The sequence below is a fragment of the Perognathus longimembris genome, chromosome 2, assembly GCF_023159225.1.
Source record: "Perognathus longimembris pacificus isolate PPM17 chromosome 2, ASM2315922v1, whole genome shotgun sequence".
Classification (NCBI taxonomy): Eukaryota; Metazoa; Chordata; class Mammalia; order Rodentia; family Heteromyidae; genus Perognathus; species Perognathus longimembris.
The window spans coordinates 76,636,873-76,655,868 of record NC_063162.1 but is presented as its reverse complement, the minus strand read 5'-3'; the positions used below and the strand labels follow the sequence as shown (position 1 = coordinate 76,655,868).

General features: G+C 38.7%; 1 protein-coding gene across 4 annotated transcripts in view; it reads right to left on the bottom strand.

The window, feature by feature from the left end:
- Positions 1–18,996, bottom strand: part of Abca13 (ATP binding cassette subfamily A member 13) — a 403,566-nt gene that overhangs the window by 235,039 nt on the left and 149,531 nt on the right. For all 4 annotated transcript variants that reach the window (XM_048339554.1, XM_048339551.1, XM_048339552.1 and 1 more), the window contains 4 exons: positions 12,861–12,975; positions 10,405–10,734; positions 8,589–8,658; positions 7,598–7,729 (listed from right to left, as the gene is read on the bottom strand). In XM_048339554.1, the coding sequence (XP_048195511.1) occupies positions 7,598–7,729; positions 8,589–8,658; positions 10,405–10,734; positions 12,861–12,975 (647 nt within the window). The remainder of the gene's footprint in view (positions 1–7,597; positions 7,730–8,588; positions 8,659–10,404; positions 10,735–12,860; positions 12,976–18,996) is intronic.

The following is an 18,996-nucleotide window of genomic DNA, read 5'->3' as shown; positions in this document are numbered from 1 at the left end:
AAAAAAATAAAAATAAAAATAAATGACTGGAAAAAAAACTGAGCAGGTGGTCAAATTTGCTACCCACATTTCAAAAATATTAAAATTGGTAATTTTCCAGTTATAAAAAAAAGAAACTCCTACAACTCAATAGAAAACACATATTGAAAGGGAATACCAAATTTGAGAGACACAGGGTAAAAAAAAGACAAACAACTACAAAAGCAATACTTGCAAAACTGTTTGGTGTAAGTGAACTGAACACCTCCATGGGAGGGGGGGAGGGAAAGGGGGAGGAGGGAGGGGGGTATGAGGGACAAGGTAACAAACTGTACAAGGAATGTATCCAGTGCCTAATGTATGAAACTGTAACCTTTCTGTACATCAGTTTGATAATAAAAATTTGAAAAAAATAAAATAAAATCCCCAACCAGGAAAAAAAAACAACACATATTACAATGTTCAAAGGGTAACAAACCCAAATAGACACTTCTTGATAAAAGATATAAATGTCTAACACGATTCATGAAAAGATACTCAATATAACTAATCACAAAGGAAAATAAAATTAAATCCACAGTAAGATATCATTTCACACTGAGTTGGATGGCTTTTCTTAAGGAAGAAAAGAGGGAACAGAGAATGCAGACAAGGATTCATTGAATAGCCTACAAAATTAAGAAAAGTGAAGAAAGGGGTGAATAGGAAGGGATGGGTAAAAATTTTGAAAGGGGTAACATTAATCAAGATGCACTGTATTCATAAGCTGCTTTGTTTAATGGCAACCCTTTTCAACAACTAGTAAAGCACTGAAATAATAATTATAAAAAGAAAGACAGAAAAAGATAACTGTTAGTATATTGTTGATTTTTTAAAAAATCCTAGAAAACTGTTGATGAGAACCATAGTGCCACTGCCACTGTAATGGAAAACAATATGGAGATTCCTCCAAAAATTAAAAATAGAATGATTGTGATTCCCTCAGCTCCACTTCTGGATTTATATATATTCAAATTAAATCTATATTCTTGAGAAACATTTGCAACATCATGTTTATTGAATCTTCTTCACCATAGCAGATACTTAAAATCAACTGAGTGTGCTTTGATACTGGATAAAGGAACTACATTTTATATACATGTATGTATATATAATTGACACCTACCTGCATAATATATACAGAAAATGCACATATTGGCAAACATTCTTATTCAGTCCTAAGAAAGGATATCTTATTTTTTGTGATCAAAGGAATGAACTTCAATTATATTAAGTGATACTTGACACACAAATACTACAAGGATGCCACTTATATGAGAAATTTAAGTCAAATGTATGGTAAGAGTGGAATAATAATGGCCAGTGGCAAAAGGGAATAAAAATGAGGGGTATTAAATACATGGTATAAAGTTTCAACTAGGCAAGATGAAAAGGCTTAGAGATCCACTGTACAACTTGTGCTTATACTTAATAATATTGCACTGTGCACTGAAGAAAACTTGCTAAGATACTGGATCTTATTATTAAAGAATCAAGAAATACAGAAAAACAGAGACACAAAGAGATATGAAAGTATATGGATAGATAGGAGATAGAAAGAGAGATAGACCATGATTGGTTGGATAGATGGATGGATGGATAAACAATAGATATAGATGATGGAGAGATATTGGTAGATTATAGATATATAGGTATAGATATATAGATATAGAAATGATTAGGTAGAGACAAGGAAAGGAAAGAGAAAACGAAAGCAAATGGTGAGAGTAAAATTCTCTCTTGTCAGCTCAGGATACATACCTATTTTACTTATAGCTCTTTTCCATTAGTCTTTTCAGGAAAAGGACAACCTAAATTTCTCACATCTTTTCTTAAACAAAAGTAGAAATAAAGGGTATTTCACCACTGAAACTGCAAAATTAAATTCTTTCAGCCAACACCATGCTACTTTTCTCCTTAACTGTGCCCTTCTCCCTGCTGGGCAGCTGTATTTTTTTCTTTCTTTCTTTCTCTCCTTTTTCACTGTGTAGATCAATTTTTTTAAGTCATTTGACATTCTGAAAGAAAGTACAGTCACTGTTTGTAGCTTATTTGAATTACAAAAGAAACACGTGTTCTATGCAGAGAAATTGAAAGCAGGAAAGTATGACTCCCACAATTCTATATAAACTCCAACCGGCACAAAACCCAAATACTGAGATGTTTCTCCAATTCATACTAAATATTGTTACATTGTATGTCTTTTATATGCAGACATATTCAGGCTCTTAGCATAATATGATCTTCTGTTTTACATATTTGTTCCTATAAAATAGAATCCAATACCCGACCTGGTATTTCACAGAAACCCATACTACGCATCTAGCCAAAGTTACCCAGTCTGCTAATCTTAGAAATGTAGATTTTCCTATGCTTTGCTTTTATAATAATCTGCAATAAATATCTATGCTCATATCTTTTGAATCTACATATTAAGAAAAAAATTAACAATGTTATGTGTATTACAAATTGATCATTTTATGAGAGCAGTCAATTAGTATTATCTTCAATTTTTCCTTTTTTTATACATGTTCCTATGCTAATTGTTATCATTTTATTATGTTAGCAACTAGAAAACAAAAACGTTATTTTCTGCTTATTTTTGTATGACAAGACTTTTTAAAGTTTTTTAAAATAAAAACCTCTCTCTCTCTCTCTCTCTCTCTCTCTCTCTCTCTCTCTCTCTCTCTCTCTCTCTCTCTCTCTCTCTCTCTCTCTCTCAATCACGGCTAGCACTCTACCACTTAAGCCACAGCTCTACTTCCAAGTTATTGATGGTTAATTGTAGGTAAGACCTCAGACTTTCCTAAACTGGCTGGCTTTGAACTGCGATCCTTAGATCTCAGTCTCCTGAGTAGCTGGGATTACAGGTATGAGCACCAGCATACAGCCTCCTCCTGATTATTTTTAATACTGTTTTATTTCCAGTGAGTATATGAATTAGTTTCAGTTTTTTCTGCCTGATAAATTGAAGGACAGGTCAGGAGTTTGACCTAGTGATAGAGTGATTTCCTAGCATGCATGAAGCCCTTGGTTCTATTACTGGGTACCACATACACGGGAAAAAGCCAGAAGTGGCACTGTGGCTCAAGTGGTAGAGTGCTAGCCTTGAGCAAAAAGAACTCAAGGACAGTGCCCAAGCCCTGAGTTCAAGCCCTAGGACTGGCAAAAAAAAGGAAATTGAAGAACAATGCATGGTTCCTTTTGATTAATAATTTTATCAGAGAAAATTGTATATATACTTGGATTGATTTTGATGCTTCATTGTTTCTTTTTTTTTTCCTCCCTGAGATTCTGGGCATATTTTGACATACCAGATGAAAGCTGTACCACTGACTAGCATCCCCAACCTCCATTGCTTTGTCTATATGACGTGAGCACTTCATTGTTCTATTCCTCTTCCAATTTAGAGTACTGATGTACAGAAATCATTAGCCACTCATTCCAATGTTCAAGACTTTTTTTTGTCAGTGTCACTAATTTAAATTCTTAGCCATCCTTTAGGAAAAGTTCTTTAATTAATAATACATTCTTAGATTGAACACTCTTATTTACATGATTTTTGTAACTTCTATAATATTACATTAATAAAATGTCACATGAAATATTACATAATGTAATACTATAGAAATGTGTACACTCATCTGGATAAAACCAACATACTTCCAAAACTGGATAACCCTGCTCAGGAATACAACATCTTTTAATTGAGTCCACTCTAAATTACATTAACCAGTGTTTCATTTTTTAATTAATACATATTCTCCTTTGCAGATTATTTATACCTCGAGGCACATTACTTGATTGTATTGAGAATGAAATCCCTTGCCCATTATGGCTGTGTCTGTTCCAACATGCAGCAATGCTGCTCAGTGCTGTGTACCTCTGACCAGGCCATTTTTTTCACTTGACCCTCTCATCTAAGGTAGGTATTATAACGGCACTGTCTCTTCATATTCATACCTCTATTTTGTTGATGGCATTGTTTTCTTTTCCCTGTGGCTAGATCTTTAATCTCAGTGCTTAGCTTCATTTCTATCAGAAACATACCCAGGAAGTGCTGAGAGCTGCATGAGTGCCAAGCTCGGAAGAAAAGGAGGATAGTACCCTGGTCCTCATCCTTAACCCTACCTGTCCCTCTGCTCCTCTTGGTGGCAATGACGCAATGGGCACCAAGAGCAGGCTTTCCCAGCCACTGGAAACAATGGATCACTGTCACCCTCAAACTGAGGAGTACGTGACCCTGATGAGTATTCACCTGTCTACAGTGCTGCTCTTCTCTCGCATGCTCATGGTGCCAGCCAGCCATCTCCCTTGCTCCAACAGCACCAAGTCTCCCAGTAGAGAATCCTCATTGCCACAAAACACCCAGGAATGCTATCCACTTTTTTTTTTTTTTGCCAGTCCTGGGCCTTGGACTCAGGGCTTGAGCACTGTCCCTGGCTTCTCTTTGCTCAAGGCTAGCACTCTGCCACTTGAGCCACAGCACCACTTCTGGCCATTTTCTATATATGTGGTGCTGGGGAATCGAACCCTGGGCTTCATGTATATGAGGCAAGCACTCTTGCCACTAGGCCATATTCCCAGCCCACTATCCACTTTAAATAACAGTCACTGTGGTATTAAAAATCAAACCCAGAGCTGGACATCCATGGCTCATGCCTGTAATCCTAACTACTCAGAAGACTGAGCTTCAAGGATCTGAGTTTGAAGCTAGTACAAACAGAAAAATCTATAAAAACCCGTATCTCCATTAACTGGAAGTGGGGGAATGGCTCAACTGGCAGAGCCCTAGCTTTGAGCAACAAAGCTCAGGAACAGCAGGCCTGGTGTTAAGACTCCAGTATGAGGAGAAGGGGGGGGGGGGGGCGCAGGGAGAGAGAGAGAGTATTTCAGATCCAGGAGATTCAGAATATCCAGAAATCCATTTCCCTGCCAGGTGTAGCCACAATCCTTTCATTCAAACTCAGCTCAGTTATACTACAAACATAATATAGAACACAGCCAGGATGGCTTTCTCCAATCATTTTATCTTCTTTTGTTTTTTTCCATATCTAATCTGGGCAAAAGATTTGAGATTTGCAGTACACTTTGGTGTAAAGAAATAAAATGTCCCTAAGACCTGGGGCCAGGGTTCCCCAGCTAAATACTAAAGTTCCTTCATTTTACCATATTAAACATTGCAGCTAGGACCCTTATGCTCACATTATAATGACTGGTGGGTGATCAGAACATTGCTGATGACATTTTATATCATTCCCGTCAGGACTCAGTGTAGACTGTTTTTGCTAGTCTTTGTGCTGGTAGGATTCCTTTTCTTTGCCCTTGTATCCTGAACTGAGTTTCTTCTTATGAATTTTGACCATCATATGACCATTACTTATTCTGAAAATACAGGTTTTCTTCTTAGCGAATAATAATTCCCTTCTGCCACTAGTTCCAGCTGATCCCTGTTCTTCTCCAGATCAGCACGACCCCTTGTGATTCAACCTCTTCTTTGCCCTCATGTTGGTGACTTTCTCTTCCTCATTTTTCTAGGCCTTTTTCTGTCTCCTCTCTCTTTCTCTTTTTCTTTCTCTCTCTCTTTCTCCAGAGACATACTATGTATCCCTCATGCTTGTAGTTTGATCCCCTTGTTTCAGCCTTTCTAATACTAGGATTATAGGCATGTAACACTATGCCTGATTTGGCTCATTTTTTTATGCTTATGATGACTTTCTCATTTTAAATAGGCATTTGTCCACCTTTTGCCTAATGTTCCTTTCTATATTTAGCTTCTTTCCAATACCCAATTGCTTCCTATCCAGGATCCTAGAAACCTTGGCTTTCTCAGTTCATTTTTTTTTAATTTTCTATTTTCCAGAGCTCATCTTGTAAATTTTATCCAACGTTTCAAAACACTGAAATCCAACCTTTCCCCAATAAATCAAATTCAATATGATATCCTTTTTCTACCTCTAGTGGCCATATTTCCCCCTTTGTTGTTAAATTAACCTTTTTGATGACCTATACTGCTGCCATGCATACACATCTTTATATCTTCCATGAGCTCCTCAGTCTGGAATGCAGTTTCACAGGCAGTATGGACTTTTTTTTCCTTCTGTCCCTCCATCTTCATTTATATATAACTCTTTATAGTATGTCATTTTAAAGATTATATCTCAGTTCATTTTGAAACTAGACAGACAGACTCAGAAGTAAATTTAGCAAGAAAATATAATGCCATTGGCATGCCAATTCTAAAAAAAAAAAAAAAATTAAGGTCTCTGGTGTGACTGAAGTGCTAGAGCTTCTCCTTAAGCAATCACAATGCTCTAAGTTCAAATCACAAATACTACCAAATAAAGGTTGCAGTTTTGCTGGGCACCATGGCTCAAACTTAAAATCCCAGATCTTTGGATGTTCAAGATCAGGAGGCACTTGGTTCAAAGCTAACAAGGCACAAGACCCCAACTCAACTAATAACTGGGTATATTGATACATGCCTGTGATCCCAGTTATGGTGGAAATGTAAATAGGAAGATGGTGGTCTAGGCTGGCTCAAACATAAATGAAAGACCTTGTCCTAAGACTAATTAAAGCAAAATGGACTGAAGTGATAAAGCCTGCCTAACAAATGTAACAATGTCCAGTATTACTAAAAATAATTTTAACTACTAAATGTGCTCCATTTTTTTGTTTCTATCTCTCCTGACAAAACAGGAAAAAATCAGTAGCCTTGGGAACCTCTCTGGGATGGGTGTGCTCCTCTGTAGTCTCCAAGTCTGGCCAACCACATTAAGGAAGAAGCAAATATGAAGAAATCTTTACCTGTGAGATGGAAGACTGAGTTTGTCCCAGCTCTTCATCTCCAATGCCTTGTCCAATGCCTTATTAGGCTTCCTCCTGAGTCTGACTCGCTCAGAGCTTGGTTTCTTCCCTTCCTTCCATGAGGCTCCACTCTTACAGGCGCACTGATTCATGAGTACACCCCTTTGCTCTCTAGAAATCAACACCACCATAGGCCTTGGTTGGACTCTCCTGTCCCCACTCCCTTCATAGCCACCTCCCTCAAACACTTGATCTGGGAAACTGGAGCTTAGTGCTGTGTGAGGGACAGAAACCCACCTACTGGGTGTGCTGGGCATGGAGGATTTTTGTCTCTTCCTATAACCCTTCACCTGCACTTTGAACTTTCATTTGGAATACACAAGCAACTCAAAATTCATATCTCCAGCCAGGTGGCTGTGACTCATGCCTGTAGCTACTCAGGAAGCTGAGATCTGAGGATCACATCAAAGCCAGCTTAAGCAATAAAGTCTGTGAGACTCCTATCTCCAATAAACTATCCAAAAAAAGCCAGTGGTAGAGCACTAGCTTCAAGAAAAAAGAAAAAGCTCAGAACAGTGCCCAGGACACACACACACACACACACACACACACACACACACACACACACACACACACACACCCCACATCTTCTTTTAGATGTCCTAAGATTTATCTTAAAGATACGTTCTCTACAAACTAATTGTTTTAATACTCATGTACATAGGTTTAAATATTCATTTTACTTTGTTATAAAGTACAGAATTCTTACCAGGAATCAAATTGCTGAGGTACCATCCACATAAAAAATAAATGATTGAATCAATCAGAATCATCCAGCAAACCCAGCCAAAGGTCATGCCCCCTGCTTCTGGAGCCTGGTATATATTATTCCATTGGATCCCTGAGAGGGAGGAAAAGAAAGGTCAAAGTTAGAGCTATGTACCCTCTTTTTCTGTAGACTTCCAGTGAGATGAATTCATTAGTTCTAGAGCCTCAAGTTGAGGAGCAAAACCAATGGGAAGGCCAGCACCAATGGCCATGACTATTCAAAGACCGTGTTAGCTTGGAAAACAGTGCCTATCAATGGAATCATGTGAAGTGACCATTAATACCACTTGAATATCTAAAAACTTTTAAAATTCTCTTTATTTGACTCTACTTTTATTTACTCAAGTAAAAATGTACAACTTCATATTTCATGGAAATAAGCATGGTTTTCAAGATAAAAAAAAAAAATGTTTCCAAGCTACTCAAAAAGCTGAAATCTGAGAATCAGGATTCAAAGCCAGCCTAGGCAGGAAAGTCTGTGAGACTTTTATCTCCAATTAACCATTAAAAACACAGAAGTGGAGCTGTGGCTCAAGGGGTATAGTGCTAGCCTTAGAGCAACAAAGCTAAGGACAGTGCCCAGGCCCTGACTTCAGGCTCCAGTACCAGCATTTAAAAAAAAAAATCTTGAGAGCCAGGCACAGGTGCTCACACCTGTAATCCTAGTTACCCAGGAAGCTGAGATCTGAGCACTACAGTTCAAAGTCAGCCCAAGCAGGAAAGCCCATAAGACTCTCATCACCAATAAACTACTCAGAATAAGCTGAAAGTGGCATTGTGGCTCAACAGTAAACCAACAATCAGGACCTTGTTTCAAATGCCAACTTGGAAGGCATCTAAACAAGTCTTTCTGCTCTGTTATTTGCAACATAACTATATATTTCTACAAATCTGAATCACAGAGATCATTTACAAAAGCTGCATTCTCTTACCTGTCTCTTGTCCTTCCAGGAATGTAATGAAAAATACTCCTTGCCCAAAAGCTGTTGTTGGGAGGAGGCACTGCACACAGATTGTTAAAGAAAGGGGAGAAAAACAGCCTGTTAGTGTTTGATTGAAAATGCAGAAACCCCACAGTACCAAATTCAAAGAGGGGTTGACACTTTTCAGATGCTAAGGATGCCAAGCGATTGCTCCAGGCAATAATTTAAATATCGGAATCTGAAAGGCTTAGCAGAATGTCAGCCTACTCTGAAAAACATGCTAACAAGCTAGTTTTTAATGTTAAAAGGAATTATTTCTCTTTAATGCAATGCTTGAAGTGTCATAAATCCAATGCACTGTATACAGAAATGTGTAACAGAAACTAGTGGAAAATGAAATCGAGCGATTTACTATTTTTTATTATTAAGTGAATGCCCTGAAGCGCACTGCAAGCAGACTGATGGACTATCTACACAATTCTACACTAGAAAGAGAGTGTACTAGCAGAAAATGTTATTTCATCTTCAGTGGACAAGTCCAATGTCTGGAAAGAAAGCTCATTGAAAAAGTATGCGATATTTAAAAATACAACATACCAGAGTTTTTTCTAAATTGATCGAGGAAAACATTTGAATATGCAAAAAGTTAATTAAATGCCATATGCATAGAACTCCTGAATGCAAAGGTTGAAGTAAGAGCAAAAATGAGAGCATTTGAAATTTTGCTCTAGGTGTAAGAAGTTTATGAAGGAGGAACATTACATGTTTGTTATTGTAAAAGCATATCTAGTCAATTGTGTAATACAAAATTATTGGTCATGAGTTACTGAAGGTGTGGCCTAAGCTAATGAAATAGAAAAATACATATCCACCAGCCAAATACTAATGGAGTGGAACTGTTCAGTTATATGCACATGTCTATGTGCTAATGCACAGCTGGTAGAAAACTGTGAACAAAGAACATTGAATAGTTTCTTGAAGTTGGAGAAAAATGATCTGACTGTCATAGACATAGTTTACCTTTCAACTCTAAATGAACATAAAAGATGAAGTCATTCCAATGAGTACGACATACACTGGGCTGTCAAGAATTTCATGCTAAGCCAAAGAACTTGTAAATGCTCTGAGACCTGACATCCCCTCAAAGAGAACCCAGTCATAATTGCAGACCTTAACAAGGTCATTTGATGAGCATAGTGCAACTATGCACAGATCTGACCCCACAGCTATGCCAGACTAATTGCTTGCTCCTTTTGCATTGCTTGAGTTCTTTCCACATGTCAGATACTGTGCATCCCAGACCACAGTTGTAAAAGAATAAATTTATGCCTTCTGTCTCTTTTCATATTGCAGACATGGAAACATTCTCATTCTTTTTCAGAAGGTACATTTGAAATGGATAAGCAGTTCTGACATTGCTAATGGAGAGATCTTTCTATCTAATGGGATATGATTTGTGATGCTTATGTTTTACTTCTAAAATAGCTTTAAAAATCTATTTTCTGCCATGCACAAAACAAAGAGAAAGTAAAGTTGCATGCTTCTTAAAGGATGTTGTTGATTCCCGAGAGCCACCAGAGAGCCCTCCTTTCATGAAACATGGCAATGCTTAATGGTTGCCACTGAAACCATGAAAAGTAATAAAACTTCAATGAGTTGTCACTACAAGTTTTGAATAAGAAGGTAGAATAAAGAGTGTAGATATTAGAAATCCTATGTAGATCAGAACATCATGAGTTGCTAGGTGGAGGGCTGTTGTGTTTGTTTTGGTGGGCAAATGCCAATATTGTTTTATTTTGCATTTGTACAGAAACAACACACTTACCAGAAGTGTCTGAATGGCAACACTTAATTGGTTATGAAGGACCAACAGGATAATGTAGGGTAGAAAACTCAACATATACACCAGGCTGGTACACAAGGCTGCGGTATTCGCTTGGCTGAAAAATGCACTCAAGAAGTAACTCAGCATGATGACTGACACTCCAAAATCCAGGAAGAAAAGGATAATGATGAAGGCATCGCTGTGCATGAAGATGCCACTTGTTTTCAGAATGATGGCCAGAGCAATGCTGCTCAGGGTCAGCACAGCCATGTTCTCCAGGAACCAAGCCAGGAAGTGGATGGTCGGATGCACTCCCATCATCCGCATGTACTGTCAAAAGAGGGAAAACCTAGTTGTCATTGAATTGAACTCTTTATGTTTTGTGTCAGTAATGGTTCCCTTGGCTTTTCACTTCAGGCTAGTGATGCACTACTTCAGCCACAGCTCTACTTCGAGCTTGTTGGGTGGTTAATTAGAGATATGAGTCTTATGGACTTCCCTGCCTAGGCTGGATTCCGCATCTTGAGTAGCTAGGAGTACCGACATGAGCCACCTGCATTCAGCAGAAATAGACTCTTGAGAAAGAACAGGACAGATTGTATACAAGAGGTGACCCCATCGGGTTTGCAAGTCCAGCCCTTATGAAGGCCACTGGGATTGTCACTTTCTTCCATAGCTCAGCATGTGATTTCCAAGAGCACCTTGCAAAATTGGCCATTTAGTGTGTTGGAGGAGAGGGAACTGAGACTGGAAAAAGTGAAGAATAGTCTCACCAGTAAAAACCCACAGCGGGAAGGGGTAGAAGCAGGAAAGTGTTTGAGACCTTAGAGTCAACTACTGCCTCATTGGTTTTTTTTTCCTGTTTCTCAGATATTTGTTGTTTTAGCTTTGGTTTGTTTTTTTAATTTATTTCTGTAGGTTTTGTTTAAAAAGGTAAGAAGAGAAGTGAAGGAAGAAAATACCTAGTACATAAGCTTTTCTGTTTGCAAGTTCAGTATGTAGTATTTAGAATGCATTTCACCAAATAATGCCAGATGAAGCAGTACAAATAAAATTTGTTTGTTTATAAAATCTACTATCTGCTAGTCAGGCTCTGGAGGCTCATGCCTGTTACCCTAGGGTACTCAGGAGGCTGAAATCTGAGAATAATTTGATGCCAGCCTGGGCAGGAAAATCTGTGAGACTCTTATCTCCAATTAAGCATCAAACAGCCAGAAGTAGACTTGTGGCTTAAATGACAGAGAACTAGCCTTGAACACAAAAGCTCAGAAATAGCATCTAGGCCTTGAGTTCAAGTCCCAAGACTGGGGGCTAGAAAAAAGAGAGAGAGAAAGAAAAGCAGACAGAAAGATGAAGGAAGGAAGGAAGGAAGGAAGGAAGGAAGGAAGGAAGGAAGGAAGGAAGGAAGGAAGGAAGGAAGGAAGGAAGGAAAGGAAGGAGGGAGGTGGGGAAGGAGGGAGGGAAGACCATCTGCTATTCTACCACAGCAAGATATCTTTGGGTATAGAGCTGACTATGTGTGGAAGGAAGACAAGTAGCTGGGACAAGCACCTGTGGTTGACATTTGAGAGTCCATCAAGGGGAACACTCAAGTCACCAGGCTCCTGTGCTTGTCATGAATAGTCTGTCTAGTCATGATAAATAAACAGCATGCTAGACAGCAATGTAAGCTCTCTATTTCATTTAGAAATAAAGGCACATTCTACTTTACCATCCTATTTTTCTATGTTCATAAATACTCAGTGAGTGCACAATGGGCATTCCTTGTCCCTTGACTTTACTTCTCTTTGAAGATTGATGGGTAGTCACTTCATTACTGGGTGCTTTTAAACATTTTTATTCTTAAAAGCAGATTGTTCTTAAAAGCAGTTTCATATTTTAGCAATATAAAGACAAAAATTGTAAAGAGTTCTAACTATAAGTTAAAGGTGGAGAGGCCACTGTTATTTTTTCAGTGGTTTGTAAAAATTACTGCATGAGAAGCATCTGGGTGCCATTGTCTCATGTGTGTAATTCTGGCTCTCTCAGGAGGCTGAAATTGAGAATCTCCATTCAAGGCAGCAGACGAACCCAAGAGACTTTTATCTCCAACTAACTAGAAGAAAACTGAAAGTAGAGGGGTGGCTCTAGTGGTAGTGTGCTATCCTTTAGCAGAAAAACAAAGAGCTGGAGGCTTTGAGTTCAAGCCCCAGCACCATCACATACACAAAAACAATTGCTTGAATAAAACATTAGTTTTGTCTGTTTTGTTTACTTACTGTTTGCTTTCCTTTACTATTAATAGAAAAAATTGGCAACACTTCAAACTCCAATAGAAAATAATGTACACAGGAGTCCAAGCAGAAAGAGGGAGGGATGCAAAAGACACACTCCTGAGTTGGTTATTGGCTAAGCCTTACTTCTAAAGTTGGCAGGACCTTCTTTCTGTCTCCCCAATGAAAGTTAAGGTGACTTACCTCTTCTATCTGAATCTCTCGCTCATAAACCAGCTTCTGGACCATGCTGGCCACAGACACCATCCATGTCAGCATCATTATCAGTGGAAAAAAGAAACCAACATTGTTCAGGAATCTGTCAGGACATAATTCAGTCAGCACCCAAAGAAAAATGGCTCCACATTTAGTCATGTACATGGTAGCTACTAAATCTCTATGAATGTTTGAACATTTTCTCTCAGTTTTCTAAACACTTTCAGGAGCAGTGCCTTAACAGGCATATGACCTAACACTTGTTCTCAGTGCCCTGGCTTTTAGGATGGACAAACACACAAACATGATCATGCAAGAGATTGATTCAAGGTCCTTCAGTTAACCATAGCCTGACCCAAATCCTTTGATACTGGCTATTGTGAGAGCAGGTCAGAAGAAGAAAACAGGCCATTCCTCCATGACTCATTTCTCCCACTTAACCGAGCAGTGATCTATCTTCACTCACTGATACTAATTAATCACAGATTATCATCTAGAAATTATGTAAGAGCTGGCAAATTCAAGTCTCCAATTCTGTCTCCTCAGCACTCAATTTCAATCTATCCTAACTGGGATAAATTGATAGGGTAGGGAGCCTAATTGACAGGCAAGTCACTAAAATCCAATATGAATTTTCAGTCATTTTTCTGTCCTGAATTCTCATCTTTGTTTGATAACACTGACCTCTCCTTTCCTCTTAGTCTTAATCTAGAGCAACTTTCCTTGGTTTTCCACACATTTCCAGGCCACTTAGTCCCCCACATAAATTGCATCTTCTTTACCTGTCCTTGAGTGTAGACATGCTCACCCTAGCCCTGGGGTAAATGCTGAGCCATCTAACTCACTAGAAAGCTCACTGAGACCAATGTAAGATGAAAGCTAGCTAATTGGGTCTAACCCAATTACATGCAAGCAATACAAAATCCTGCTATTAGGGACACCCCACATTCTAGAAGTGTGGGGGAGAATAAAGCCAAGCAACAGACATGTCACATGGTATTAGGTAGAGATGAGAGCTGGGAGATGGAAGCAACTGTGGTTAGGTGAAATGGCTACTGAAGCATTTAAACAGATAAAGTACAGCATAAGTCATGCATATGTTTATCAGAAGACAACTCTAGGCAAGGCTTACACAAACTTTTTATCTGTTCCTGGAAACTAGACCAAAATCAACAAAAGGAGAGGAGAATGTACATCAGAATTTTGTTCAGTGATTGAAAAGAAATACTCAAGTATTTGAAAAGTCTGCTAAAAAACAATCTCAATTATACAGCAAAACACCTCCTCTCCAGATCTTCAGATGAGCCTTCAAAAATATAGACTTGCATTCTTAAGGTAGTGGCACACTCTTATGGGAAAACACACAGAGCAACACATGGTGAGTGGATATCAAGTTGCATGTTAGGCTGGATACTGTGAGACATGACCCAACCCCAGGGAGGCAAAGAAGAGTGGGCTTTGTGAAGAATACACATGTTTGCAGGAAGTTCCCAGATTTGTGATCATAAAAGGAAAGACTTTGAGGTGTGTGCCACTAATGTCTCCTGATCTTTGGCCAACCAGTACCTTATAAATACCTGATCAAGTATAGCCAGTTCATTCTACATGAGTAACAATCACAGCAATCAAAGTCTCAAAAATACCTACATGAGAAATACAAGGCAATGGTCAGCTGCATCATTATTAACAAGTAAATAGGTCATGCCAAACTTTTGGATGGTGATATGGGGCAAATGAAAATGCTGAAAATGTTTTGTACACCATTTCAAAATATTTAAGTAGACAAATCCTTCTTAAAAGATCATGGATAGCAGAGTTGTTAGAGGTGAGTGAAGATGGGAAGAAAATAAAGAGAACTGAGACATGAGCTCAAAGAACAAAAACAAATAGATGGAAAATATATAACCATCAGACAATGGATGAGTAGAAGAAACATAAGGGCAATAATGGATACCACATCAACCCACTAATGACACAGATAGTAGGCAACAGAAGTGTAACTTTAAATAAAAAACAGAAGAGTTTAAAGGGAGTAGAGAAATTTTATAGATTAAGAACACAGGAAACGGAAAAATCATGTAATTGATGCCCCTGAAGAAGCAAAACAAACAATAAATTGGTAGAGGTGAATACATAAGAAGATTTAATGCACTTTCAAGAGACATATCTGTCATGGAACATTGTGCTATATTAGTCAATGATCACATGTGTACTCTTGCAAATTTACTGAATTTTTCAGTTACTGACAGCTGGCCAAAACTACCAAGACATATTACAGAGAAAAATAGCCAAGTGGACTCTCTGGTTTCTCCATGGTAACAATGAAAGCTAAAAATAAACAGGCTTGGCACTAGTGGCTCACACCTGTAATCCTAGTTACTCAAGAGGTTCAGAGCTGAAGATCATTGTTCAAATCCAGCCCAGGCAGGAAAGTCTGTAAGACTCTTAGGCTCTTATCTCGAATAAACTACCAAAAAGTCAGAAGTGGAGAGGTGGTTCAAGTGGTAAAGCACTAGCCTTGAACAACAACAACAACAAAACCAGCTTGACAGCTTAGGATAGTGCCTGAGTTCAAGCCTGCAGACAGCACAGAGGAAGGCGGGTAGGAGGGATAGAGGGAGGGAATAAGACCTGAATACAATTATACAGTCAAAGGTACAAAGCAACAGTTCCAATATTCAGAAGCCAAAAGCACAGGAAAAGGAGATGTATAAGCACTGTGGAAATATATTATACCTAACCTTACTCTAAGGCAGATCAGGACGGCATAAATTAAAGGGGAAAAAAAAGTCCTAGCTAGGAAAATAATGACAAATTAAATTTCTTTCATTAAACATAGATAGCAAATTAAGACTTGCATTGATGGCTTGTATCTGTAATCCTAGTTACTCAGAAGGCTGAGACATGAAAGACTTTTTTCGAAGCCAGCCCCAGCAGAAAAGTCTATGAGATTATCTGCAATTAACCAGCAAAAAATGGCTAAAGGTATGGGTCAAGTGTTAGAGGACTAGTCATAAGCAAAAAGCTGACTCAGAGCTCTGAGTTCATCCACTGTATTGGCAGAGAAGGCAAGCAAGAAAAAGGAAGGAGGAAGGCAAGGAATTTATTTTCAAGTGGCTATAATCCCATATTAGTTGCAATCCCATATTAGTTGCCAAAAGAAATTACATAAACCAAAAAAATGAAAACAATAATTTTCAAAACAGGATTTAGCAACAGAATTTAGCAATTAATTGTGTTATGCAGCTATGCAATTTTGTTCATCTGATAGGTAAAAATATGCAATCACAAAGTAGTTTTAATTTTAACTTTTCTTTTTACAAGTAAGCTGATTAACGTATTACATTTTAAAAAAATTAATGAGAATTTCTACTTAATAGTGAAAAGGTTTACTTAGTGATCTCTTGCATCAAAGAGAAAATAGAAACTCAAATCACAAGTACCTAAAGAATATTGAATTTTTAGCAGTGTACCTAAAACAATTGTTGTCTTAGGTAACTGCATAAATTTAAGGGGGAAAAGCACTAAAAATATGAATCAACTATCAGTTTCAAGTTGTGACAGACACAAAACAATGAATTGAAAATATATAATGTTAAAAATTAAAAATAAAAGCAGAAATAACTAATTTGGAAAAGAGTTTCCAAAGCATTAAAAATGTTCATATGAATTTTTAGTGTTAAAGTTATATGGACTTGTGTGTTTGCTCGTACTGGGACTTGAACTCAGGGCCTCAAGCTCGCACTTAGCTTTTTTGCTCAAGACTAGTACTCTACCACTTGAGTCACATCTCCCCTTCAAACTCCTTTGCTGGCTATTTGGAAGTGAGAGTCATCCCATATTTGACTTCAAACCTTGTTCCTCAAGTGTTAGCCTCTTGAGTAGTTAGGATAACAAATGTGAGCCACCAGCACCCAACTTAAAGATTTAAAAAAAGAAAAGAAAAGAAAGAGAAGAAATTGAAAGGGTTCATAGGGGAAGCTGAGGCAGGCATGCCTCCATCAATATCTGCACTGTGTAGCAAGTTCTGAAGATGTCCTTTGATTCTTGCCCCAAAGGAATTCTTCACTATCCCAGCAGGTGAACTTTTCAGTTTTCAAAATCATGAGTTAAATCAGCCTCTTTGCTCTGCATATTATGCTACCTACCTACAGTTACAAGAGACTAACACCACACTATTTTTCTCTATTAAGTGTCTCTACACTTAATAACCATTTACTTATAACACCAGCATTAAAGAACATAATAAAGTTAGGGATGTCTATGTGACTCCAGAAATAATTTGACCTACTATGTAAAGAGCATGAGTCAAACTAATACATTCCAGAATCTTCTTTCGTACTTGCCTCTATTTTCAAATCCCCACAAATCCCCACAAAAACACTACAAATAAATCACAATTGAAAATTAAACTCCCTCACCTATTTAGGGCTTCTCAAAAGGATACTCTGATCTCATAAACATTTCATTGTCACCATTTCCTTTCTGCAGGTGGCACTTACTTAATTTACATTTTAATAACTCCTTGTTAATCAAGTTTTATCTGCTGCTTGCCTCAATTAGCACTATGCAGTGGGTTCCAAGATAGAAAAGTGATGAGCATGTTGAATTAAACTCATACTACAGAAAGAACCAGATAGAATAACCTGCTACTGTATTTGTCACTCAGAACACAGAATTTAGTTTCAAATGTGGGCCAATGGCAACTTTCCAGCTCCTAGTTCCCCCTCATAGCACCGAACTCTGTTCATGCCCTTCCTCCCTTCCAAACCCATGAATGCTACCACCCAGAACCAGTTCCCAGAGGAGCCCAGAACATGGTGGAGGCAGTTATTAAAGGAAGGACAGTGACCTTCTGCTTTCCCATTGTCTTCCTTTCTCCTTCTCATTCCCTTCAGGATAAAGGGGAGCAGTCTGTCAGCTCTGTCTCCCACAGCCCTTCTCCTCATGCTTGACTTGAATGCGTTATGATGTGTGACACAGGGGCAGAGGAGACTGGGGAAAGGGTGGAGGTGTGTACAGTTGTGTACAGTGATGCCATGAAGCACCTCTGCTCCCCTAAGCCATGGGTAAAGGGGCCAGCGATACTCTTTCTTTGTCTTAATGTCCCTATGTCAGGTAACCCACCTGGGGGAGTCAACGAGTGGGGAGCACGCTCACATGTTTCCACACCTCTCTGGATACATCATCCCCAAACATCAAATCCTTCTGACTTTCAGTATCAGTGGATAGAAGAACTTTCTGATAGTTAGAGCTAACCCTAAACACAGTAGGTTCCCAATATGAGCATCTGTACTCAAAGTGCTCTGCACAATCCCCTCAGGTGTGGGCTTTTCTAAAATACGATCATTCACTGGGTACCAAAGAAGCAAGGAGATCAGCAGTGAACACCCCATCAAATCATTGCCCCAAGGTCCTATGTCCAGCAAATGGCACAGGTGGGACCCAAGTTTTTGGTGCTTTTTTTTCTTTGATGTAGTTATTCTTGTTGTTTTCTCATCATTAGAGTCTGGGAATCTAAAGGGATCTCAGGATCTAAGAGGCAGATTTAAAAGTTTCAGAACTTCTAGGTCACTTAAATTGTCCTTAAATTGTCCTTCCAGGCACCAGTGCTCACAACTATAATCTTAGCTACTCAGGAAGCCGAGATCTGGAAGATCATGGTTTAAAGTCAACCTAGGCAAAAAGTGAGTCTGTCCCTAAAACAAACTGCAGAAAGCTGAGTTGGAGCTGTGGCTCAAGAGGTAGATGCCAGCAGAGCAAGCAAGCTGAGCATGGGGAGAGATCTTGAGCACAAACCCCAGTATCAGAAGAAGAAAAAAATCTTGCCCAGCACCAGTGGCTCAAGCCTATAATCCCAACTACTCAGGAAGCTGAGATCTAAGGATGACAGTTCAAAGTCAGCAGGGGCAGGAAAGTCCATGAGATCCTTAACTCCAATTAGACACCAAAAAGCCAGAAGTGGAGCTGTGGCTCAAGTGGTAGAGCACTGGCCTTAAGCAAAAGACTTCAGGGGCAGTGCCCAAGCCCTAAGTTCAAGCTCCCTGACCAGAAAAATAAAATCTACTCTCTTCCCTGATCCGTTTGAAGAGAGAACCCAAGGTGTGCTTTTGATCATAATTTC